The sequence below is a fragment of the Pelodiscus sinensis genome, chromosome 26 (assembly GCF_049634645.1).
Source record: "Pelodiscus sinensis isolate JC-2024 chromosome 26, ASM4963464v1, whole genome shotgun sequence".
In the NCBI taxonomy this organism is placed as follows: Eukaryota; Metazoa; Chordata; order Testudines; family Trionychidae; genus Pelodiscus; species Pelodiscus sinensis.
In genome coordinates this window covers 675,012-696,340 of record NC_134736.1, presented here as the reverse complement: position 1 = coordinate 696,340, position 21,329 = coordinate 675,012, and the positions used below count along the sequence as shown (strand labels likewise).

General features: G+C 50.1%; 1 protein-coding gene across 25 annotated transcripts in view; it reads left to right on the top strand.

Moving 5' to 3' along the window:
* Positions 1 to 21,286, top strand: part of PHLDB1 (pleckstrin homology like domain family B member 1) — a 170,848-nt gene extending 149,562 nt beyond the window's left edge. For 6 of the 25 annotated variants that reach the window (XM_075909549.1, XM_075909548.1, XM_075909552.1 and 3 more), the window contains 6 exons: positions 453 to 543; positions 748 to 894; positions 1,293 to 1,512; positions 3,749 to 3,834; positions 4,832 to 4,861; positions 12,290 to 13,425. In XM_075909549.1, the coding sequence (XP_075765664.1) occupies positions 453 to 543; positions 748 to 894; positions 1,293 to 1,512; positions 3,749 to 3,834; positions 4,832 to 4,861; positions 12,290 to 12,463 (748 nt within the window). In that variant the 3' untranslated portion in view covers positions 12,464 to 13,425. Of the gene's footprint in view, positions 1 to 452; positions 544 to 747; positions 895 to 1,292; positions 1,513 to 3,748; positions 3,835 to 4,831; positions 4,862 to 12,289; positions 13,444 to 18,048 lie in introns of those variants that run through there. The other 19 variants (XM_075909556.1, XM_075909553.1, XM_075909555.1 and 16 more) reach the window with 15 other exon arrangements.
* The last annotated feature ends 43 nt before the right edge of the window (positions 21,287 to 21,329 follow it).

The window sequence follows — 21,329 nt, the reverse complement described above, 5'->3', positions numbered from 1 at the left end:
ATGCAGCTGTCCCTCAGAGTCAAGTGAATAATCCCGTGTGTGTGTGTGTGTGTGTGTGTGTGTGCGCGTGTGCACATTCCTGAGAGGGACACATGCTCCCAAAGTGTGTCTGGGGCCCCTGATGGGGCTTAGACAGAACTGTCTGAGTGCAGAAGGACTTATAGCTCACACTAAAACCTTCAGCTCCTTCACAGAGTAGATGTTGCTGCCAGTTAATCTCTGGGAAAGATTATTCCCTTACAGAGTTCTGGCTCACTAGCTTTGGCTGTGAGCTCTCAGGGGACTAGGAGTTTGCTTGGACCTGCTGCCTAATTAATGCCCAGAGGTGGATGAGAGTGGCATTCCTAGCTGCCATCCTTTTCTGCAGACACACAGTCAACCTGTGTGGAGCAGCCAGACTCCTGGCTCAAGCAGTGATTGCAGGCTATGATGTTATCAGCTTTGTCTTGCAGTGCCAGTGGGGTGGAGGCAGTGAAAATTGAAGAGATGGAGAAGATGCTGAAAGAGGCCCATGCAGAGAAATCTCGTCTGATGGAGTCACGGGTGAGTGGGGTCTTTATGTCAGTGCTAGGGAGTTATGATCAGGAGCATTCTCACCCTCTGTTCATGGGGACAAGGAAGTTTGCAGGGAGAGGGGATTGTCTTCAGGGTTGCCAGCTGTCCCACCTCAAGTAGTGCCTGTGTCAGTTAGTGCTGGGCATGCACAGGCAGGGCAAAGGGGATCCTGTTATGTCTTTTACTTGTCAGGAGCGGGAGATGGAGCTGCGGCGACAGGCTCTGGAGGATGAGCGCAGGCGACGGGAGCAGCTGGAGCGGAGGCTGCAGGATGAGACAACTCATCGGCAGAAGCTGATTGAGAAGGAAGTCAAGATGAGAGAGAAGCAGTTCTCTCAGGTGAGGGGAGGAATGTGGAGCAGAGAGGTGGGCAGAGCAGGGGATGGGAGAACAGTCCTTTTCCTATTCATCTCTGAAGTTATGGAGGCTGCATGGTGCCATTTCAGCCATAGACCTAGCATTCATGTGTGCATGGAAAGTGCAACCTAGCAAATACAGTTCCCTTGGGACTAATGATGGAGCATCTGGGACTGAGAGGTAGGGAAAGACAGGGTCTTTGAGACAGGGTCTTTTGTCCCGTTAAGACTCAGGAGGGTAACACAGCTGGTGGCTGTATTTTGGATGCGAGGAGTGCCATGGGATCTGTTGGCTAGTGCTTAACTCTCCCACTTCCTTTACTCTGAAAGGCAGAGACTTCCATTGGGGGTGGCGTTGACGAGGCTGTGTTGTTTCTCCAGGCACGGCCCCTAACCAGGTATCTCCCCATCCGCAAGGAGGATTTTGACTTGAAGATACATATCGAGTCCTCAGGCCACAGTGTGGACACCTGCTACCATGTCATCCTGACTGAGAAGATGTGCAAGGGCTATCTGGTCAAGATGGGTGGCAAGATCAAGTCCTGGAAGAAGCGTTGGTTTGTCTTTGATCGCATGAAACGCACAGTCTCCTACTATGTTGGTAAGAGCACCCCACTGCTGCTCTACTGCCCTCCAGTCTCTTTACGGTGGCTGGGAACTTTTCCTATCAGAGCACATTGGCCTGCAATTGATTTTTTTTTCTGTGAGTCACACATAGGCCACAGAGGAATGCACTGAGGCACAGGGTTGGGGCTAAGAAATAGGAGATATTTTACTTTTTTTTCTGAGGCCTGAGACTTCAAACCCCAGGTTCAAACTCAAATACACCTGGAGGGAGCTGGATCCCACCTTCCTCTCCAGCAGGGCTGGCTGCTTGCAATGTTTAGAAAAGGAAGAAGGGGGCTTTCCCAGTGTCTCTCCCTAGGTTCTTTCACACACACACACCAACAGCCGCACCACCATCTTTGCTTTCCCTCTTTCCCCATAGACAGCATCAGCTCACTTGCTTTCTCCCCCAAACCAGACCTTCCCTTCCCCCCCCACGCTACTCCCTGCCTTAGTCTGCCCCCCACAACTTTGCCCCTACCCTCCTGAACCACTTCTCCCTTTTCCCCAACCAGCCCTGTACTCTCGAAACCAACCCAAGCCACTTACCCCGTGTTGCCCCCTCTCTGCCTTCCTGCTTCCTCTTCCCTGTCCCTGTGGCTGGCAGCAGAGCAGACCCAGGGCTCACTGGAGCCCATGCTCAATCCCAGGGCTCCTGTGGTCCCTTCTCATCTGTCAGTTATAGTTTGATGGGCCTCTTCCTCCAGACCCTCTAGTTCCATGGTCACCAACAGGTCGATCGCAAGCGACTGGTCGATCGCGAGGCCTCGACCAGTCGCTCGCGAGGCATCCTGTCTGCCCCGCCCCCATTTCCCTCCCACCCCCGAGAAGCCCCTCTACCTACCAAATGGAGGTAGTGTTGGCTTCCCGGGATGAACAGAAGTCCCGTAGCTTAGCACCACTTCCAGCGATTCCGGAAGTGCGCTAGCTGCTCTGTCGGGTGTACTGTGGGAGGGAGCATCGGCTCCCTGCACCACACAAGAGGAGTGAGTCAGCCCCGAGGGAGGCGCGCGTGGCGTTTCCCTGCGCCGGGGGGGTCAGCCCCAGGGCAGGTGCGCCCGGGACTTCCCTGTGTGGGGGGAGAGGGTTTGCCCTGGGGCAGGCGCGCGCGCAGGGCTTCCCTGCATGGGGGGGGGGGGGAGTGTCGGCCCCGGGACAGGTGTGCGTCAGGTTTCCCTGTGCCGGGGGTGTTGGCCCCGGGGCAGGCGCGTGCAGGGTTTTCCTGTGCCAGGGAGGTCGGGCCTGGAGGTGGCACGCGTTGGCTTCCCTCTCCGGGGGGGGAATCCTGGGAGGAGGCAGATGCAGAGGACTCTCTGCCTCCACTGGCAACCCGCCCTCTGTCCCCAGACACAGAACTCTGTCCCTATTCCCGTCCTCACTCCCCAAACTCTGTCCCCATCCCCTGCTGCAGAACCCTGTTCCCTCTCCCCTGCCCCCAGCCGCAGAACTCTGTCCCCACAAAATGTATAATTCTAAATGCTTCATTTTAGATTTAAATAGCATGAATAAAAGCCAGACCATTTATTTCATAACTCTAAACACATGATTTTAAATTTATATATCGCATAATTTAAAAATAAACTGTTTATCAGAGTGTGTAAGTAAGGGCTGGGGATAGCAAGTGATAGACAGGAGGAGAAAAGAGAGGACAGGGCTTCAAGGAAGGGGTGGGGTGATAGAGCTTTGCCTGTTCTGAGATTTAAAAAGTGATCCTGGGTGTAAAAAGGTTGGAGACCACTGCTCTAGTTGGACAGGTCCCTGGCTGCTGCTGGGGCTTGGCATTGTCTTCCCCCACCCTCTGCCTGTGGCCCTGTCAGTGAATACAACAAAACTGGAGACAGCAGCCTCCCTTTTCCCCTCAGCACCCCATGTCCTTACTATTCCCCTTTGCCCTAGAGCTGGGGAACCTACAGGTAGGATGAAATTTAGGCAACAGGCTTAATCTAGCCCCCCAAGCCATAGGTTCCCCACCGCTGTTCTATACAAACACCCCACTCAATCCCCACCAAAGATATATGTAACCCTTTAACCCTCAAAGGATTCACTGACAAGGTGTCTCAAATCTCTCCCCTGCTGTGCTGCTCTGTGGCTACCAGAATTCCTGGCTCTAGCTAATCCACATGGTGTATGGCTCAGTTCCAGCTGGGAGCCAGCCCCCGCCCCTTTGTCTTGCTGCCTTCTTTCCTGTGAAGCCTCGTGCTGATGGTGCTTTGCCTTTCTCTCCCATGCAGATAAACATGAAACAAAGCTCAAGGGAGTGATCTATTTCCAAGCCATAGAGGAGGTTTATTATGACCATCTCCGCAGTGCTGCTAAGGTGAGGCCTGGGCTGCTGCCCTGGGTGTAGGTTGGGGGAGGAGATGGGCTGTCCGGTTAATGTTGTCCCAGGAAGAAATGTGTGTGTGTGGGGGGGGTGTCTTAAAGTGCAGTGGTGCAAGCTCAGCTTTGCAGCACTGGGCCGCAAGCAGCAGCATTATTGGGGCAGCCGGGCCCCTTGGTGAAACCCACTTGTATCACAGTGCCCACGCAATGTCAGCTTGCACAGAGTATGTGGGAGCCACAGATGTTCCACAAGCCCCCGAATAATCCCATTGCAGCCAGTAGTGCCAGGGCCCTTGGCACCAGAAGATGCACTAGTTTGGGCCAGCTGGACAGTGCAGACCCTGTGCCATAGAGCCAGGGAGGGGTGGGAGTAGTTATGGCCAAGGCTTCGTGGAGTTCAAACGAGGTTGTGGCCAGTGGCCAAGATTCCAGATATGGCCTTAGTGCTGCCCAATGTCCACTGATCTCAGTGTTGCTCTCTTCACCCAGGGGTGGGTGACTTTGCCTCTGCCAGAGGTGCTTTTGGCTTGGGAATTGGACATGTCTGGGAAGAACCGTTACCGCCACCACCCGCACAGCTGAGTCTCGTAGTACAGTCTGAGCCACCTCCCTCAGCTGCAGGGGGATCTCCAGCAAGACTCACTGTCTGTCTGTCTGCTGGGAGATACAGATCCAGAATGGTGGGGGCTAAATGCCTGATAAACAGTTTGAGGCCAGCACTTGATGTAGGTTGGGGGAGGCGATGGACTGTCTGGTTAATGTTGCATGTCCCTGGCCATTGCAGAGTCTTGGTCCTCCAGGAATAAGGGGGGAAACAGGCCCTCTGGGACCTTGTTTCCCGCAGTTTTTCCCAGAGCACTGCTCCGACTGAAGACCTCTGCATGCAGGAGCCTATCCTCCGAAATACTGCTGCATGGTGTAATCAGCATCTGAACCTAGGGCAGGCTGATCTCTCTGTCTATTTCTCTCTCCCACCTCCCCTTCCTATCCAGAAAGGACTTTTCAACTTCAGCCTAGCAAATGTATGTATCCCGCCCTCTGGGCTCTGCAGTGCCAACCGCTAACCCCAGGCTTACAATGGCTTCCCATTAACCCTTTGTTGCCAGGTGTGCTCTAACCCACCTTGAGTTGATACTAATAGCATGCCCCTCAGGCTGCCAGTCCTAAGATCAGGGGATCCAGCAGTTCAGCCAGAATCATTTTTTTTCCTTCAGAAAGCAGGGTGCACTCAGCTGCCTGTCTCACCAACCTAACCACACCAGGCCCCCTTCCCTAATTTTCAACGCAAGCCCCTCTTTTGGGGGGATGCCTTGAGGCAATAAAGTGTTTGAAGCTGCAAGTGCCTTTGGCTTATGGTGTCCCTAACCTCGTTTGTCGGAGGGTGGAGATGGATGGTAGGAGAGAGCTCGCTTGATCATTACTTGTTCGGTTCACAGGATACAAGGCTGGATGGACCTTTGGTCTGACCCAGTCTGGCCATTCTTATGTTCTTAGCAGGGGTGAAGGCCATGCCCTTCCTATCCTTGGAGCCTTGCAGCAGCTAGCAATGCTCCCATCAGCACTGAATAAGCTGCAAGGCCCCAACCCATGAGATACACAGGAGCTGGTGCCCTCTCGCCATAAATATAGCTGAGTTGTGGGACTCCCTGTTACTGGACAAGCAAGGGCCAAATTTGGTGCATTACCCGAGAGGAGAAATTTCTTAATTTAAAACCAAGGTTGTGAAAGCTGCTAGGGGCAGAGCAGTGACGCAGGGCTGCTCTGTGCTCTCTGTGCATCCAGGAGCCAGCAAATGTGAGGCCCATTATAGTTTTGCATACTGGATTTAAAATTAATTAACTTGTGTGGAAATCTAGCTCCCAGTGCACACCTCTGAATCTCAGCAGCCTTCCTATGGCAAATTCAAGAGGAATTTCAGTTAGGATCTGCTACAGGGAAATTAATATAGAAGTATCTGAGCAGACATGTGAGGGCTATAGCACAAGCCAGCACAAACATCTGAAGATCATGCAGCTTCCTGTAAGTACAAGAGAACAGTACCAGTGACCCACTGAATGTGAGCAAGCTGTCACGGTTGTTGGGCTGACAGGAGGGCAGGGTGACTCCAGGAGCAGGCATGACAAACTCCCATGCTGCCTGCCAGCTGAGTGGATGGAAAAATCTTGTTGGCCTCTCACAGAATTGGAAAATCCCCTATGCTGCAAAAGCAGAACATCTCTTCACTTTGCACTGAGCTGTAATTCTGTGCTGGCATCATGGGAGGAACCCTTTGCAGTAGTCTTCCCTGGGGCTGCCTATGGCTGCAGTGGGAGGGCCTGGCTGCCTGTGACAGCTTTCTGAATGAGTGACGTTTCAGACATCTCACCCTGCTTAGTGGAGCTGGGTTCAGATTAGGGGTGTCAGCGGTTAACCTAACTGGGGGTATGTCTACACTACCCCGCTAGTTCGAACTAGCGGGGTAATGTATGCATACCGCACTTGCTAATGAAGCCCGGGATTTGAATTTCCCGGGCTTCATTAGCATAAGCGGGGAGCCGCCATTTTTAAATCCCCGCTGCTTCGAACCCCGTGCAGCGCGGCTACACGGGGCTCGAACTAGGTAGTTCGGACTAGGGTGCCTATTCCGAACTACCATTAATCCTCGTGAAACGAGGTGTACCGGTAGTTCGGAATAGGCACCCTAGTCCGAACTACCTAGTTCGAGCCCCGTGTAGCCGCGCTGCACGGGGTTCGAAGCAGCGGGGATTTAAAAATGGCAGCTCCCCGCTTATGCTAATGAAGCCCGGGAAATTCAAATCCCGGGCTTCATTAGCAAGTGCGGTATGCATACATTACCCCGCTAGTTCGAACTAGCGGGGTAGTGTAGACATACCCTGGGTGATGCTTACCAGTTACTGGCTATTCAGAGGCCAATTTGGAGCCGCCCCTGTTCAATGCAGGCAGGGGGCTACTCCAGCCTGGCTGGGCTCACCGCACCAGCTGGGCCTAGCACGCTCAGACAGGGAGGTGCTCCAGCCCAGCTTGGTGGCGTGGTGAGGTAAGCCTGGCCTGAATAGTGCAGCCCATGGTGCAGCAGGCCTGGCCAGGCTGGAGCAGACTCCCACCCATAGGATCCCATTTAAGAGGATAACTAATTAAACATTATTTTAACTAGTTAACGGAATAAACAGGATTTCACTTACCTAGTTCAGATAATCAAGGTCACAAAAGAATCCCGATGTTCAAGCCTGAAGGACAACCATGCAGTACTGTGACCACTCAGACTGAAATATCAGCAGGACTGGCCCCAGGTTTTTATTCTTCTCAACCCAATGCATTAAATTCCATGATGAAGCCCAATGGCCTTTCCCTTCTGTTTGGAGCTACAACTGCAAACATCACACCTGCAGCGTCTGCCTTCTTATCTCTGCCTCATTGCAGAGAGCACAGAAGATCATGGCAGGGCTGAACAGAGAAGACAGCAAAGCCATGGTGGCAGGGAACTCCTATGTTAATCCAGAGGAATATGGACCTTCCCTGCCTAGCCTTGAACAGTATTTCCCCAGCTCCAGCAGACAGGACTGGGGAGGTGGACAATAAGAACTGACTGCTGGAAGGAGAATGCGCTCTCACTTAAGAGTCCAAAGAAGGCAAGTCAGAGAGAGGCAAAAACTTGAACCCAGAGTTTCACTACAGCCTGCCTAGGCCCCAGGGCTCATCAGAATGGGCTGTACTTTAACCTTCAGGTCCATGTACTGTCCTACCCTCAGGGCTGCCTTGGTGGACTTCCAGCTGACTGACCAAACCAGCTGCCTGGACAGTGTTATGGGGGAGTCAATGCAAATGCCTGGTGTGATACATTTATCCCTGAGGAGCCTGGAGTCTCTGTAGGGCTATGCCTTGGGTGGACTTGCTGGACAGAGCTCACGGATGAGGCAGGAGAGCTGCAGGGCCAGAAGTCCAGCTGAAGAAGGCAGACACACAGTGTGGCTTACATTAGCAGGAGAGAGAGTCTCACACAGGGAGGGGGTTCCTCCTAGAACCCATTCCAAAGCGGGGGCCATAGCACTGGTCCTGTGGAGCCGTGATCTGTTTACCTAGCAGTTATGATGCTCACCAGCTTCTTCTTTGAGTGTTTATATGTATTGCAATTGAGGTATGTGCATGCTGTGTCCACGACTGCTGGAAAATTTTCCCCTAGCTGCTACCCGTGGGGTCAGCTGTGAAGCCTCTTGGCGTGGTGCTGGTGTGACACTATGTGATCCCGCTGACCCAACCACTTCTCAGTTCCTTCTAAACGCCAGTGACAGCTGATGGAATTGTTGCTCTCTTGCTTTGCAAGTGCCTCGTTGTTCCCATGGTGGGCACCTAGAGGCCCTGTGTAAATAGTAGTTGTTAAGTTAGAGTTAGCAGTGGGAGGTGAAGGGGATTTCCCCTTCATGCCTTTGTTCCCTTTGGGGCCTGGCGCGTGCCAGAGTCCCAGAGCTTCAAATCCTGCAGTCTGTGCCTATGAGCAAGCCCCACAGCTTGTTGTCTCTGATGCCTAAGGGAAGCCCACCAAGCTGACAAGGGCAAAGCCTTCAAACCATGCATCAGAAAGGAGCGGAACTTTCTCTTGAAGCAGCTCTTCATAGAATCTGCTCTGCAACTTCAGCCGCAGGAACTGGCACAAAGTGTCTCAGTGCACAGCAAGCCCCAATCAGTTCTGAAACTGGCACAGAAAAAGGGCCTTTTCTGCGCTGTCTCTTCCCTGTGGAGTCTGTCTGGCACTGTTCTCACTCCTCAACATGACCTTCCAAAGCAGCCAAGTCCTTGGTGTCAGCACGTCCAGTACTGACTGCTCCCTACACACCTCCAGCAATGGCCAGCCTTGACGGCTCCAGGACATGCAGAACTGAACTGTCATACCCTTCCTGTGCACTTAGCCCCATCCTTTTGGACTCCCCAAGGGGTGAATCATTGGTGATGGGCCCATCCTTCATGCCAGATACCTTCGAGGTTGCTGAGGGTCTAACTGAGATGATGCAGTCCCCATTACAGGAAAAATTCTCCACTTCCCACCAGCCCTACATGGAGGAAACCGACTATTCCGGCCCCGTGTTTCCTCACTTGGAGACTCGACGTGGTCTTACAACCAGTCTCCACAGAGCTGTTCCCACTCGAAGACTTCTGAGGAGAGCAGACCTTGGTCAGCTTTGGGGTCTTCACAGCACTCTGATTGTTCCCATGATCAGCACCACGAGGCCTTGCAGAACCAGGGTCCCAGGGTCGCTCAAGTTCTGCCTTTTCCGGGTATCATTGACATTCCCCTTCATCTCAGAACCATTTTCTAGCACAGAGGGATTATTTCTGGCATCATATCTTGAGAGAATGAACTTTCATCTCATGTATCTCTGTCTTGGCATTGGCCTATGACGTGATATTCTTGGTGCCAGTTCTGCTTCTGACATTGGTCCTGATCTCACAGTGTGCCACCCAGTCCGTCGGCACTGATCCTATAGTCCCTGACTGACCATCTCCACAGTAGCCGACATCATCAGCACTCACTGGTACTGCTCCACCATGACTATCTCGCTCAGTCTTGTCATCGCCTTCCTAGAAGGAAGCCTTGGTGGCCTCAGGCTGCTCGATGCCCACAGGACCATGTCTGTCCAGAGACCTAGGTGGCAATTTTGAACTCTTGGGCATTCCACCAAGGCATGTTGCCTACTGCCTCTGTCCCTTCACAATCCAGGGCCCCTATGGTGACAGCCAATTGCTTCCTGCCTCAGGATCAGGGGCTACCTGTGACACCTCCTCCTGAGCACCAGCCAGGGTATGTCTACACTACCACCCTAGTTTGAACTAGGGTGGTTAATGTAGTCATTCGAAGTTGCAAATGAAGCCCGGGATTTAAATATCCCAGGCTTCATTTGCATCTTGCCGGGCACCGCCATTTTTAAATCCCCGTGAGTGCGGACTCCGTGCCCGCGGCTACACGTGGCACGGAGTAGGTAGTTCGAATTAGGCTTTCTAATTCGAACTACCAGTATACCGAGGAGTAACGGTAGTTCAAATTAGAAAGCCATGAGCACGGAGTCTGCACTAACGGGGATTTTAAAATGGCGGCACCCGGCAAGATGCAAATGAAGCCTGGGATATTTAAATCCCGGATTTCATTTGCAACTTCGAATGACTACATTAACCACCCTAGTTCGAACTAGGGTGGTAGTGTAGACATACCCTCAGGTACTCCATCCCACACACAGGACCAGTTGGGGGATATGCAACCTGTGGGACCTCCCCTGGTGGTCTCCTTGAGTCCCCCCCTTCCCAATGAAGTGGCAGGCGTTACTGCACAAGGTAAAGAACCATCGTTAGTGCACAAGGTGAGTAACTTCTTCGAGATGTGTGGCTCATATATATTCCTTCTTCTTCAAGTAGTGTCCCCGTGGGTGCTCCACTGTAGGTGTCAGGCCCCGTCCCGGCACCGCAGCTCGGAGATTTTTGCTAGTCGTAGTCAGTCGGGATGCGCAAAGCGCGTCTCGTGCCATTCGGACCTTTTGCCTCATGCACGATCCAGCTCCCACCAGTTCCTTTCAACTGCTTGCAGGCTGCAGACGGAGCTCCCTTCATCTCCCGTTAATCTAGTCAAAATGAAAAAAAAATGTAAGTAATAGTTAATAGTTTAGTCATAGTCAGTAGTTATTGGTGGTGGCTTGTCACCATGCAAGGCAGTAGTTATTGGTGGTGGCTTGTCCACATAAATCTAGAGCTCAGAGTGGTCTCCAATGCCTACAAGCACTTCCAGAGCTGTATCTGTGGAACAGCTGTCAGCATTCTCACCAACAATATTGCCACAATGTATTATATAAACCATCAAGGCGGAGCACGCTCTCAATCCCCTTGTGCAGAGGTGGTCCGTCTTTGGAACTGGTGTATTCGCAAAAGATCACGTTAATAGCATCATGCTTACCTGGCACAAGCAATGTAGTTGCGGATGCCCTGAGCAGATATTTTGCACCAGATCACGGATGAGAAATCAGATCAGACATCCTTCACAGCATATTGCGACGTTGGGGTTTCCCTCAGATAGACCTCTTTGCCATGAGCCACAACGTGAAATACCGACAATACTGTTCCAGGGTGGGCATCGGATGGGGATCTCTAGGGGACGCCTTCCTTCTCGACTGGGGCAGCTTACCCAGCCTTCCTTCTCTACGCCTTACTCAGTCCTTATGCCCAGGTCTGAACAAGATCAAGTTAGATGGTGCAATCTTGATTCTCATAGTCCCTGCTTGGGCGCAACAGACGTGGTTTCCGTTCCTCCACAGAATGTTCCTTTGGCCACTGTATGCCCTTCCTGATCTCCTGGACTTGTTATACCAGGATCATGGCCACCTCTTGCACCCACAACCTCGCACTCTTCATCTCATGGCCTGGCTCCTAACTGGTTCAGCCTGCCCAAGGATCTCTGCTCGAGTCCAATCAAAGAAGTCCTGATGCATAGTAGGAGGCTCACCACTCGAACCACCTACCAGTAGAAGTGGAAGCGGTTCTCATCGTGGTGCTCCACAAAGGGGATCATTCTGGACAACGCTCCCATTCATTACATTCTTGATTACATTCTTTCTCTGAAACAAACAGGCCTTGTGATTGCCTCACTGAAAGTACATCTGGCGGCCATTTCAGCCTTCTGTCACCATATAGATGGCACCTCGATTTTGCCCATCCCAAACAGGTCTAAAGAACTTTAATCAACCTCATAGATCCCCTCCTCCATCTTGGAATCTGGACTTAGTCCTAAACACGCTTACCCAACCTCCCTTTGGACCCTTAGTCACCACCTCTCTCTGAATGTTGACACTCAAACTTGTTTTCCTTCTTGACATAACCTCAGCGCGCAGAGTTGGCAGCTGGTGGTGCTAATGTCAGCACCACCTTATACAGTATTTCATAAAGAGTGGGTGATCCTCAGGCGTCATTCAGCCTTCATCCCAAAAGTGTGCTCTGCATTCCATATCAATGAGCCTATTGTACTTCCCACTTTCCATCCGAAGCCTCATACCTCTTCACGGGAGGCTCTTAAACACACTCTGGATGTCCGTCGGACATTAGCTTTTTTCAAGCAGGTGAGCGGAACAGGCGGGAGCTGGATCGCGCATGAGGCAAAAGGCGCGAACAGCGCGAGACATGCTTTGCACATGTGCGACCCGGCCGACTACGGCTAGTGAAAATCTCCAAGCTGCAGCGCCAGGACAGGGCCTAACACCTACAGCAGAGCACCCACGGGGACACACATCTTGAAGAAGGTTCAGTTCTTACCTCTTTTGCCTAACACCCCTAAGGAAGCCAACCAATTGCTGAATGCTCATTAGTGTGTATAACTAACATTTGCAGGGGAAGGGGTGTTTCCATTGCTGCAGCACCTGCTTCAATCAGAGCAAGGCTACAAAACTGTTCTAATTGCATTTGTCTTTATTTTCTTCTAGCAACTAGCAGATATTCTCCCTCTTTACTTCCGAGGAGAGGTTTGTTTCAGTGCACTTGTCTCTGCCTCTCTCTTACCTCTTGTTTTGTGGGATGTAGTGACCTTGCCTGTTCGTAACCATTTGTGTGCTCACTTGTTTTTAACTGGCAGTGTAGAGTCTTGGTCAACCAAGTAGTCTCTGATCTCCCTGCACAAGAGGCAATTGGTACTAGCAGGCCACTCTGCAGTGAGCTCTATTTCTGTATTGCACTTGACATTTCTGGGCCAGCAGACTCCTTCCCTCTGCCTCCAAATCTCAAACTCTGTCTGCAGTGGGGAGTTCCTTTACAAGATTGACTAGGGCTTGACTGTGCTGGTCATACACACCATATGCCGAGAGTGCTTTGGGTCTCAGCCTGGACCCTTTTTCCTTCTCTTTGACAGGAGCAGCATCAGGTACTGAGAATGAGTAGGGTCAAAGTAGTACTCTCATTTGCCATCAGGGTATCAGACAGGAGAGATCAAAGTGCTGGTTCAAACCACAAGCACTAATAGGCTAGCAGGGACTGGGCTGAAGAAGGTGGGGAGAGTTTTAAATTGCTGGACACTGGATTAGCGTGTTGGAGGGCTGTAGGAGGTATCACCACCTCATTTTGACCTCCGAAGATCTGGTCCAGAAAAATGCTACATTGCTGTCCCCTACTGACTCCAGGAAAAGCCGAAGCCACCAGCAAGGTTCAAGACTAGAGTCCCTTACGGGTTCACTTCTGCACATACCCATCTCCTCAAGTATTTTTCTCAAAATAGCAGTAGCTTGGGCTAAGTTGAGGGTGTAGCAGCAGTTTTCTGGGGAAGAGCCTCAGGATGTGTGGGGAACAGGCCTGTGAATGAAGGAGTTTCTGTGATTACAGTCTGCTGAGCCTGTAATCTCCCCAAACAAGCATCTGGCCCATCTAGCTCTTTTATCCAGCCCTCATGGCAGTTCTTGGCCTTACCCCCTAGCAGGGTGCTTGGGAGCCAGGACATGTGAGCCCTTACAACTGCTTCTATTTAAAGGGCTTGTGCCTTCCCTGAGGCTGCCAGAAAATGATCTTGGTTCCTAGGCAAAGTGCTAGAGGCGTGGGGGCCGCGAGCCCTTTCAACTGTTTCTCATCCTTTAAATAGAAATAGTTGAAAGGGCTCGCAGCTCCTGTGCCTCTAGTGCATTGCCAGGGAGCTAGCGAGCCCTTTCAACTACTTCTGTTGCAAGGGCTCATGCCTTCCCCATGGCTGGCAGGCAGTGGGAGGGGGGAGAGGGAGGCAGTGATGTAGCTGAAGTTGTGTATCTTAATTTAGATTTTGCTCTGCTGTGTAGACATACCCTAAGGTGCTGCAGGATCATTTGTTTTTTTTAATTTTACTTTAACAAGGTTTCATTACCAATTAATGGCTCTTTCACAGGTTAAATATTATGCTAATAAGTCTATTTTCTATCAATCCGTACTCCCCTTTTACCCCCCTGCTGAAGAGAGCCCTAAAGGGGCAAAATTCCTTTTCTTCCAGATAGCTGGACAAATGAGTTTCCTTTTACTTCTCTTTGATTAACTAGTTTTAAGAGAACTCTCTACTAAAATCAGTATCTTACTAAGATACACATATAGTGAAATTTCATAACATGTTTTGTTATGAAAATCACACAAAATAAATTAGTAGTCCCTTTTTCTAAAAGCAATTAACATTCTTATGAACACACTAAACTGCTCTGAGTAATTTAAAATATTGTCTTTGTTTCAGTAAATTTAAATATGTAGTAATCTGGAATGATCATTTTATGAAGGCTTAAGAAGAGTATATTTAAAATAACAAATGTAAAACAGAGAAGGGCTGCATCATGTATTCCATAATATTAATGTAGTATATAGGACAGCTGATTTGCCCTTATGAATTTTTTGCAAATAAATCTCTGACAAACTTCATGGTACATCAAAAAGCCTGTGACTAAAATTTTTATTCCTTCAGCGGGGCAGAGGAGTTTTATTTTATTTATTTTATTTTATTCCTTTATTCCTAAATTTAGTGCTTTTAATTAGATACCTTCTTCATACCCAGTCTTTGCAATCTGACAAGCAGTGGAAAACATGCCCCATTTTCTTTAGAAAGACAGTTTATAAGATTTCTTTTCCAAATGCCATTTGCTACATTTGGGATCAGGGATGTGGCTGGATTGAATGAGCAGACTAAAGAGGGAGATAATGGGGAGAGGCATGGGCAGCTTCATCCATCATTGGCCATTACTCTTCCCCTCACTTTCTAATGAAGTGGTTAGATTTGCCTGGGTTGTAGGAGACCCCAGTTCGAACGCCTCAGCAGTTTTGCAGGTGTTTGAGCCGGGATCCCCTACATCCTAGGCGACCGTCCTTTGGGGTGGACCATCCTTGTCCTGACCCCCTTTCTTTCTCAGTAGGCCGTTGACTTCTTGGAAAAGGAAGGAGGCAGAATAGGGATGGTAGTCCCCAGATCCACACCCCCTTGGTTGGGAGGCAGGGGAATGCCCTGGGGTGCCTGCCTAGAGCGAGGGGGTTTTACTGCTCAGCAGTAAAGCCTTTTTAATTAAAAAAAACAGCAAGAGGGGCCTGTACATGGCCTCGTGCTGCAGTTCAAGCGCTGTGATCTCACACTGCAGAGGCCCTGCAGATTTGATACATGGGCAGCTGCACACCAAGCAAGCAACCTAACCTCTTCCCCAGAGAGGGCTCTGAAAGCTTGCTGGGCTCCTGTTAATATGCAGTTAAAATGGCGTTCTTGAGCGGTAAGAGAACAGAGGCAATTCCCTCTCAACAAGCAGAGAGGAGGATTGGAACTAGCACCGCCCTTCTCCAGGGCCACACGCCCAACCCTCAGCACCACACAAGGAGGCATATAAGGCCTTTTTCCCCAATCCTCATTTCATAGCTCAGACAGTGGCCTGCCTGCAACCGAAAGGGCAGAGAGGGCCCACAGGGGACTGCCTCCTGGTGCAGTACTTAGCCCATTCCCTGGGAGAGAAGCAATCTAGGTTCCTTTTGAAGAAGAAAGGAGATGTGAACTCCAGCCTCCTACGTCACACACGTGACTGCCCAGGATGTTTGCTCAGTGTTTTGCCCAAAAGCAGCCCTCCGTCAATGGAAAAGGGAGAGAGAGCACATAGGAACTTCACCTCCGAGGCAGGCAATCAAAGTCTAGGCCCACAGACCCACCACCAGACTATGCAGAGCTGCTTTGTGGCTCTCTGGCCCCATCTCTGTGTGACAAAAGTGGAACAGATTGACTAGAAAAGCTCAAAAGGGGGGACCAAGAACATTCCTCTCAGTCCAGCAGCTGGCTAGTCACTTCAGAGCAGGCAGGTGGCTCTTCGAGTCCTTTCTCAGCCAGCTGAGGACGGAGTTGACCCTACCTCACCAAGTGAGCACCTATATCACTAGACTACAGAGGGATTCAGAGGCAGTAGCCCATTGGCTACTTCATGACAATGCCACAGCCATGTTGGGCCATGAAGATTCAACGCTATGGACCCACACTGCCAAGCATAGCTTGGTGCTATGAAAAAGCACTCCCCAGTTTCAAACTTTCATCTGTTTTGGGTTGCTATTGTGAAATCATTCTAACATGAAATGTAAGCTGAAGTGTAAGTGTAAGCCTGTGCATTTGCCTTCCCATACTAAAATACCAGCATTAGTTCTGGCCTGTTTGGAAGACTCGTATTGGTAACGGCAGAACACTAGAAGCATTTCTGTAACCTATGTAGACTTACTTACTTATACAATGTTTTACCTTAGTTATATAAGCTGACAAGCGTTCCGTAAGTAAATGTTGTGGTGTCTGCAGTCTAGCTACCGGGCCAGCTCATGCCACGGTCTCTGTGTCTCAGCAGGACACTGACAGCCATATAACTGGAATTTAGCTCATTTATGGGTTACTATAGTTTCGACAAAATAGCATGGCGTTAAAGGTGGGGGAAGGGGGGTGGCTGAGCATCCCCAAACAACCTGTTGTGGTTCCCTCCCCCCCCAACCCAGGTCAGCACACTTCCTGCTGGGAATCAAGGGTGGACTCATTGGCTCTGGGGGTGGCCTCAAGTGCTGGGCTGTGGGTGCAGTAGCCGCACTGTCCAGGAGGCATGGGCACTGAAACTGGCAGACCAGGCTGGAGCCTTGCATCCCTGACCCCATGAGTAGTGCTGGAGCCATGGGCCACGTGGGCATGCTTCTTCCGTCTCTTGCAGAGGTGAGGGGTGGGGGAGATAGAAGAAAGGGGCCCAAAGGCTAGCTTGCCCTTATGGCAGCTGGCTGATTGGCTGCCCATGGGTTCATATGTCAAGGTCTGACCCGCTGACCTGAACTGACTTGTGTGGCTAGACTGCATAGGTGTCAGCCTGACTGGGAGTTAGTCTGTGCATGCTGATTGGCTGCTCAGCATTATGCTATGTGATTGGTCTGATGTTAGGAACCTGTCTGTGTAGAAAGCTGATCTTGACCTGGCTATGGCCATGTTTGCACTAGGAGTGCCATGGATAGACCTCCCCTGGGAGTCCTGAGTCCATTCAGTAGCTCACCATGGCTCTCATATTGGCTGGTTGTTAAAGGCCGTAGCAAAACCTTTAACCCTGTATAAGCGCTATCCCGCACAGACTGGTATTGCCACGTGTTGGTCTAGTCTGACAACAGAGTTCTGTTGGAATGATCCATCAGTACCGCAGTTTCACCTTTGGGGTTTCACTCCATGTGCTGGAAGGGCTCTACCCTGTTTGCAGCCATTCCTCCTCAAGTGCTGTGTCTGCAGACCTCAGGTGCTTGACTTTTCATCATCTCAGGCCATCCTAAGGCTATGGCTAGACTGCAGCGTTAAATCAGAAAAAGATAAGCTATTTGTGGTACGTAACTTGCTTATCTTTTTCTGATTTTCCTTGGGAAGAGGCTTTTCTGAACTTTGGCACATCTACACGGTGCCAAATTTCAGAAAAACCTGCTCTTTCAACACAGCCCTTGTGCCTCAGAACAAGGTTTACAGGGATAGTGAAAGAGCGCATCTGCTTTTTCAAAAAAATTTTTGGAAAAGCAGATGCGTTCCTTGGACGTGGCATTGCTTTTCCAGGATACCTCCAGTATCCTGGAAAAGCGCTGCAATCTAGATATATCCCTAGACGTCATTTTTCCCTTCTCCATTCATTCAGGCCAAATCCTACTTCAGCCAGCCAAAGCTTTCGTTGATGGCAATGTGCCCTAATACAAGGACCTGCCCCAGTAGATGGGCATATTAAAAGTGGAGGAGCCTTGGGTAAGTTGGCTCCAGGGGCTGGGCCCAACTCTGCCAAGCAAACACAACTTCCTCTCTCCAGGATTGGTAGAGTGGGGCCAAGCATGACAAGTCGCTATAAGATCTCGAACCTCTGACCTGGCCTTTTTCAGACAGTGGTCAGTGGCTTGAAAGACTTCAGGTAGTCATGGTAATGCTTTCTTTGTCTGGTTCTGCACTGGTAGCCCAGCAGCTTTTTGTCTCACAGGGCACTGACCCAACTGTGCCTTCTTGCACATACCCTGTTTCATTAGGGCCCATTCATCAAGGATCTGCAACTGCTCAGTATAGGGGCCTGAATCTCTGCACTAGCTCTTCCCTCCCCCAGCCCCAGATTCTTCCAGAGTAACAGAATGGGTCAAGTCTTCTACAGCCTTAGCCTGCTGCTGGGGTGGAGCGACTGGGTGCTATTAGTGGGAAAAGAGCTGGCTTGTTATGCATGTGCGGTTTGTTTGTTTTTTACCGCTGCAGAGTCCCAACCCCGCACTTACCTTCTGTGTCAAGACCCACGACCGTCTCTATTACATGGTGGCACCATCAGCTGAGGCTATGAGAATCTGGATGGATGTTATTGTGACTGGAGCAGAAGGCTACACGCAGTTCATGAATTGAGGGTGACTAGGAGTGCTTCAGGTGAAGCTGTCCAAGATCCACCTGCTCTTCTGCTCCCAGATGGATTTGCCATTGCCAGTGCCAAGATGACCTGGAGCTGACCCCCTTCTCTCCCATAGCTGGATCCAGCAGACAGCCTTTTTCATGAACCCCACAGCGAGATCGTGAAAGTTCCCTCTGATGCAGATATTAGCCAGCTCATGCCCTTTGGGCCCTGGTTGGTTAAATCATGTTGCTGACTATAGGGCCTGGATTCAGGTCTGCACTTGTGCCATCTTGCCCTTTTCCCGAGAGCTTTGGGATGTGATTTGACAAACACGGGGTTGATTCTTTTTTATGAGGAATGTTTTAAAAAAATAGGGAAAATCAGGCCTGCAAAGCCATGATTTTTTGTTACAAAATCCTTATTTTTTCATATTGTAGCCATTCCTAGTGGAATCGCTGTTGCGTTTCCCCTTCCACCTACATTTTCTATTAAACACAGTGTACGAGAGGACAGTGAAAGCACATGCCCAGGCATGGTGTAAGCTTTCCTCTCACTGAACAGAGGTGTTAATAAGCAAGGCTGGCACAGTCCCCTTAGTCAAGAGTTTCGGGGGGGGGAGAAGGAAATGTTTTTATATTTAAGAGGGTTAGTTTATTTGTTAATGGAAACATATCAGTGGGCTGAAAGTACAAAGCACACGCGTTGACAAAGCCCATGCTGCTGGTTCCAGTTCAAACTAGGCCTGATATCTTTAGCTGTTGGATAAAGGAACTAAGCTGTCTAGTTGTTACAACTTCTTTAAATTGGAGATTGCTGGGCATCACTGTGACAACTGCATCAGACTCATATGGAGCATCCTACCAGAATCTGTGACCAGACCCTATTTGCACCACTGTCTGCTTGACTTGTTTCCTTTTCTAGTGCCATTCTCACCAGCATCAAGTCTGCCCCAGGTGCCTAGATAATGCACCATGGCAGGCCTGCCAGATTGACTGCTGCTGCCTGTAAGAGCAAGGGGGCTATCTAATCTCTCAGATTCTGCTCTTCTGTGCCTTGACCACCTTTGAGAGTCTGTGCATCAGCAAAGGCAAGCTGCAAGGTTGGAGGGTTCTGGTGTGGTGTAAAGCTGGAGGTAACTGTGCCAGGTATGTAAAGGGTGTGGGATGAGAGGGAGTATTTTTATCTGCCAGGGCTGGTGAGGTCTCTCATACACTATGCACTGAGGTATGTAGCCTCATGGACCTAATGGCTTCTTCTGACACTGTGAGCTTTAAAAGTGCCTGTCTCCAAGGAGAAGCCATGAGAGAGAGGCAAGAAAGCAGAGTCTGGGTGCCTAAGTTAATTGTTTGCACATGCCTCATGAGGATGGTAGTGCCTAAATGTACATCGAATGGTCCAATGGTGTAAGGTGCTAAGCACCCTCCAAGTCCCAGAGAGCTGAATGCACAGCCCCTTTAACGCTGGGCCCAGATTTATCTAAGCCTGAAGCTGCTCCGCCTATAGAATTGGAAGCACCAGCACTTAGCGCTTTGCCAAGTGGCTAACGAATGGGGGCCCTTGACATTTTGAGTCCCTTTCAAAGTGTCTATTTGTAGCTGCTGATTTGCCCAAGCCAGCTGAGAGCTAGGAATTTCTGCTGCTTTCCTCTAAGGTTTAGTGAAGAGTTAAGTTTCACATAGCTGAAAATCCCTTGAAAGAACAGGACTATTTAAATCCCAGTCTGGTTTTATACCCCTGAAATCCTTATTTTCCAAATCTTTTTTAACCGTAGGTATTTGTATGAATTCAAGTGCCATTGCTGTTAAGCCTAGAATCTCCCTTTGTCCAGTTTGTACCGTCTTCTGCATACCTAAGCTGGGGCAGGCAGCAACCAATCCAGTCTCTCCCTCTTCTCAGTAGCTGTATACAGGCTGCCAACAATAAAAGCCTTTTGAGTAACAGACTTAAAATTGTTTCCCCTACCCGTCTTGACCACAGCCAGCCACCTAAGACAAAGGGTTTACAGTAGCTATTGTGTGGGTAGTCACCTGTCTTTGAAAGTGCACTGCCACACCCCTATAGCAAGTTTTGTCTGGATAGCCACTGAGGCTGTCATCCTTCAAAAGAAATTCAACAACCTCTACAGGTCTCTGAATGAGAGGGACAGCGAAGGGTGGCACAGAGGCAGCTTGGGGAGAGTGACAGGATCTGGGATGGGAAATGGAGCTGGGCCCACGGCAGCAGATTATAACCCTCTTATTAATTACATTTTTATATATAATGTATATTTTGTAACTTGTTTTTATCTTTCATTCCATTCAAACTAAAAAGAACTTCACCTTTCAAAATTGTGGAATTTCCTCCCTCATGGAAATGCTAGTTTTTGACGGTTCTAATTGGGCCCCAGCATATGGGATCACTCAGCACCCATTAAGTGAAGGAAGTCACGTTTGGGGCTGCATATGCAGCTGATAACTTTGGAATGAAACCACTGTCCCCCACAGCCCCTCAGAGTTCACAATAGTAGAAACCCCTTCTACGAGTCACTTCTACCATCTGTACCCATGGCCAATATCACTCCTGATCTACTGTGCTGGGAGAACTGAGATGCAGAATCTGCAAGGTAAGTGAGGCAAAAGACCAGCAGGTACAAGAGCAGTGCATGGCTGGCAGGTGTAAGAATACTACTGTTGTGCCTCATGTAGAGGGGACCCCAGGGCTGCACAAACACACTGAACTCCCAAGGTGCAAGGACATAAGAGCCTACAATACAGGCCCTAGGTTCATCTTATGGTACAGAGCAGCATTGGGCGAGCTGTGGCAGGCAGGCAGGGGCAAGCAGAAATAGGTGTCATTTTAGTAATGAAGGCTGCATGGGTGCAGCGAGAACAATGACAGGGAAAGGGAACAGCAGGCTCCCCTTCTTGGTGAGCAGTGTGTTTCCTTGCTGGTAGCAGATACATACGTGATGCCCATACTGGAGCCTGACGTCCTCCAAAGATCCAGGCAAGAGCTGCTACAGCTTAAGCTACAGATCCAAGGTGCTTAATTAAGCTGTAACAGTCCATCCCTCTGTGGAAGGGGACAAGGCACACGCCCTTGAGGAGGTCACCTGTGCAATGGCCATCAATACCAGGGAGACCGTATCTTCAGCTCCCATGGCCAGGCTAGGGAT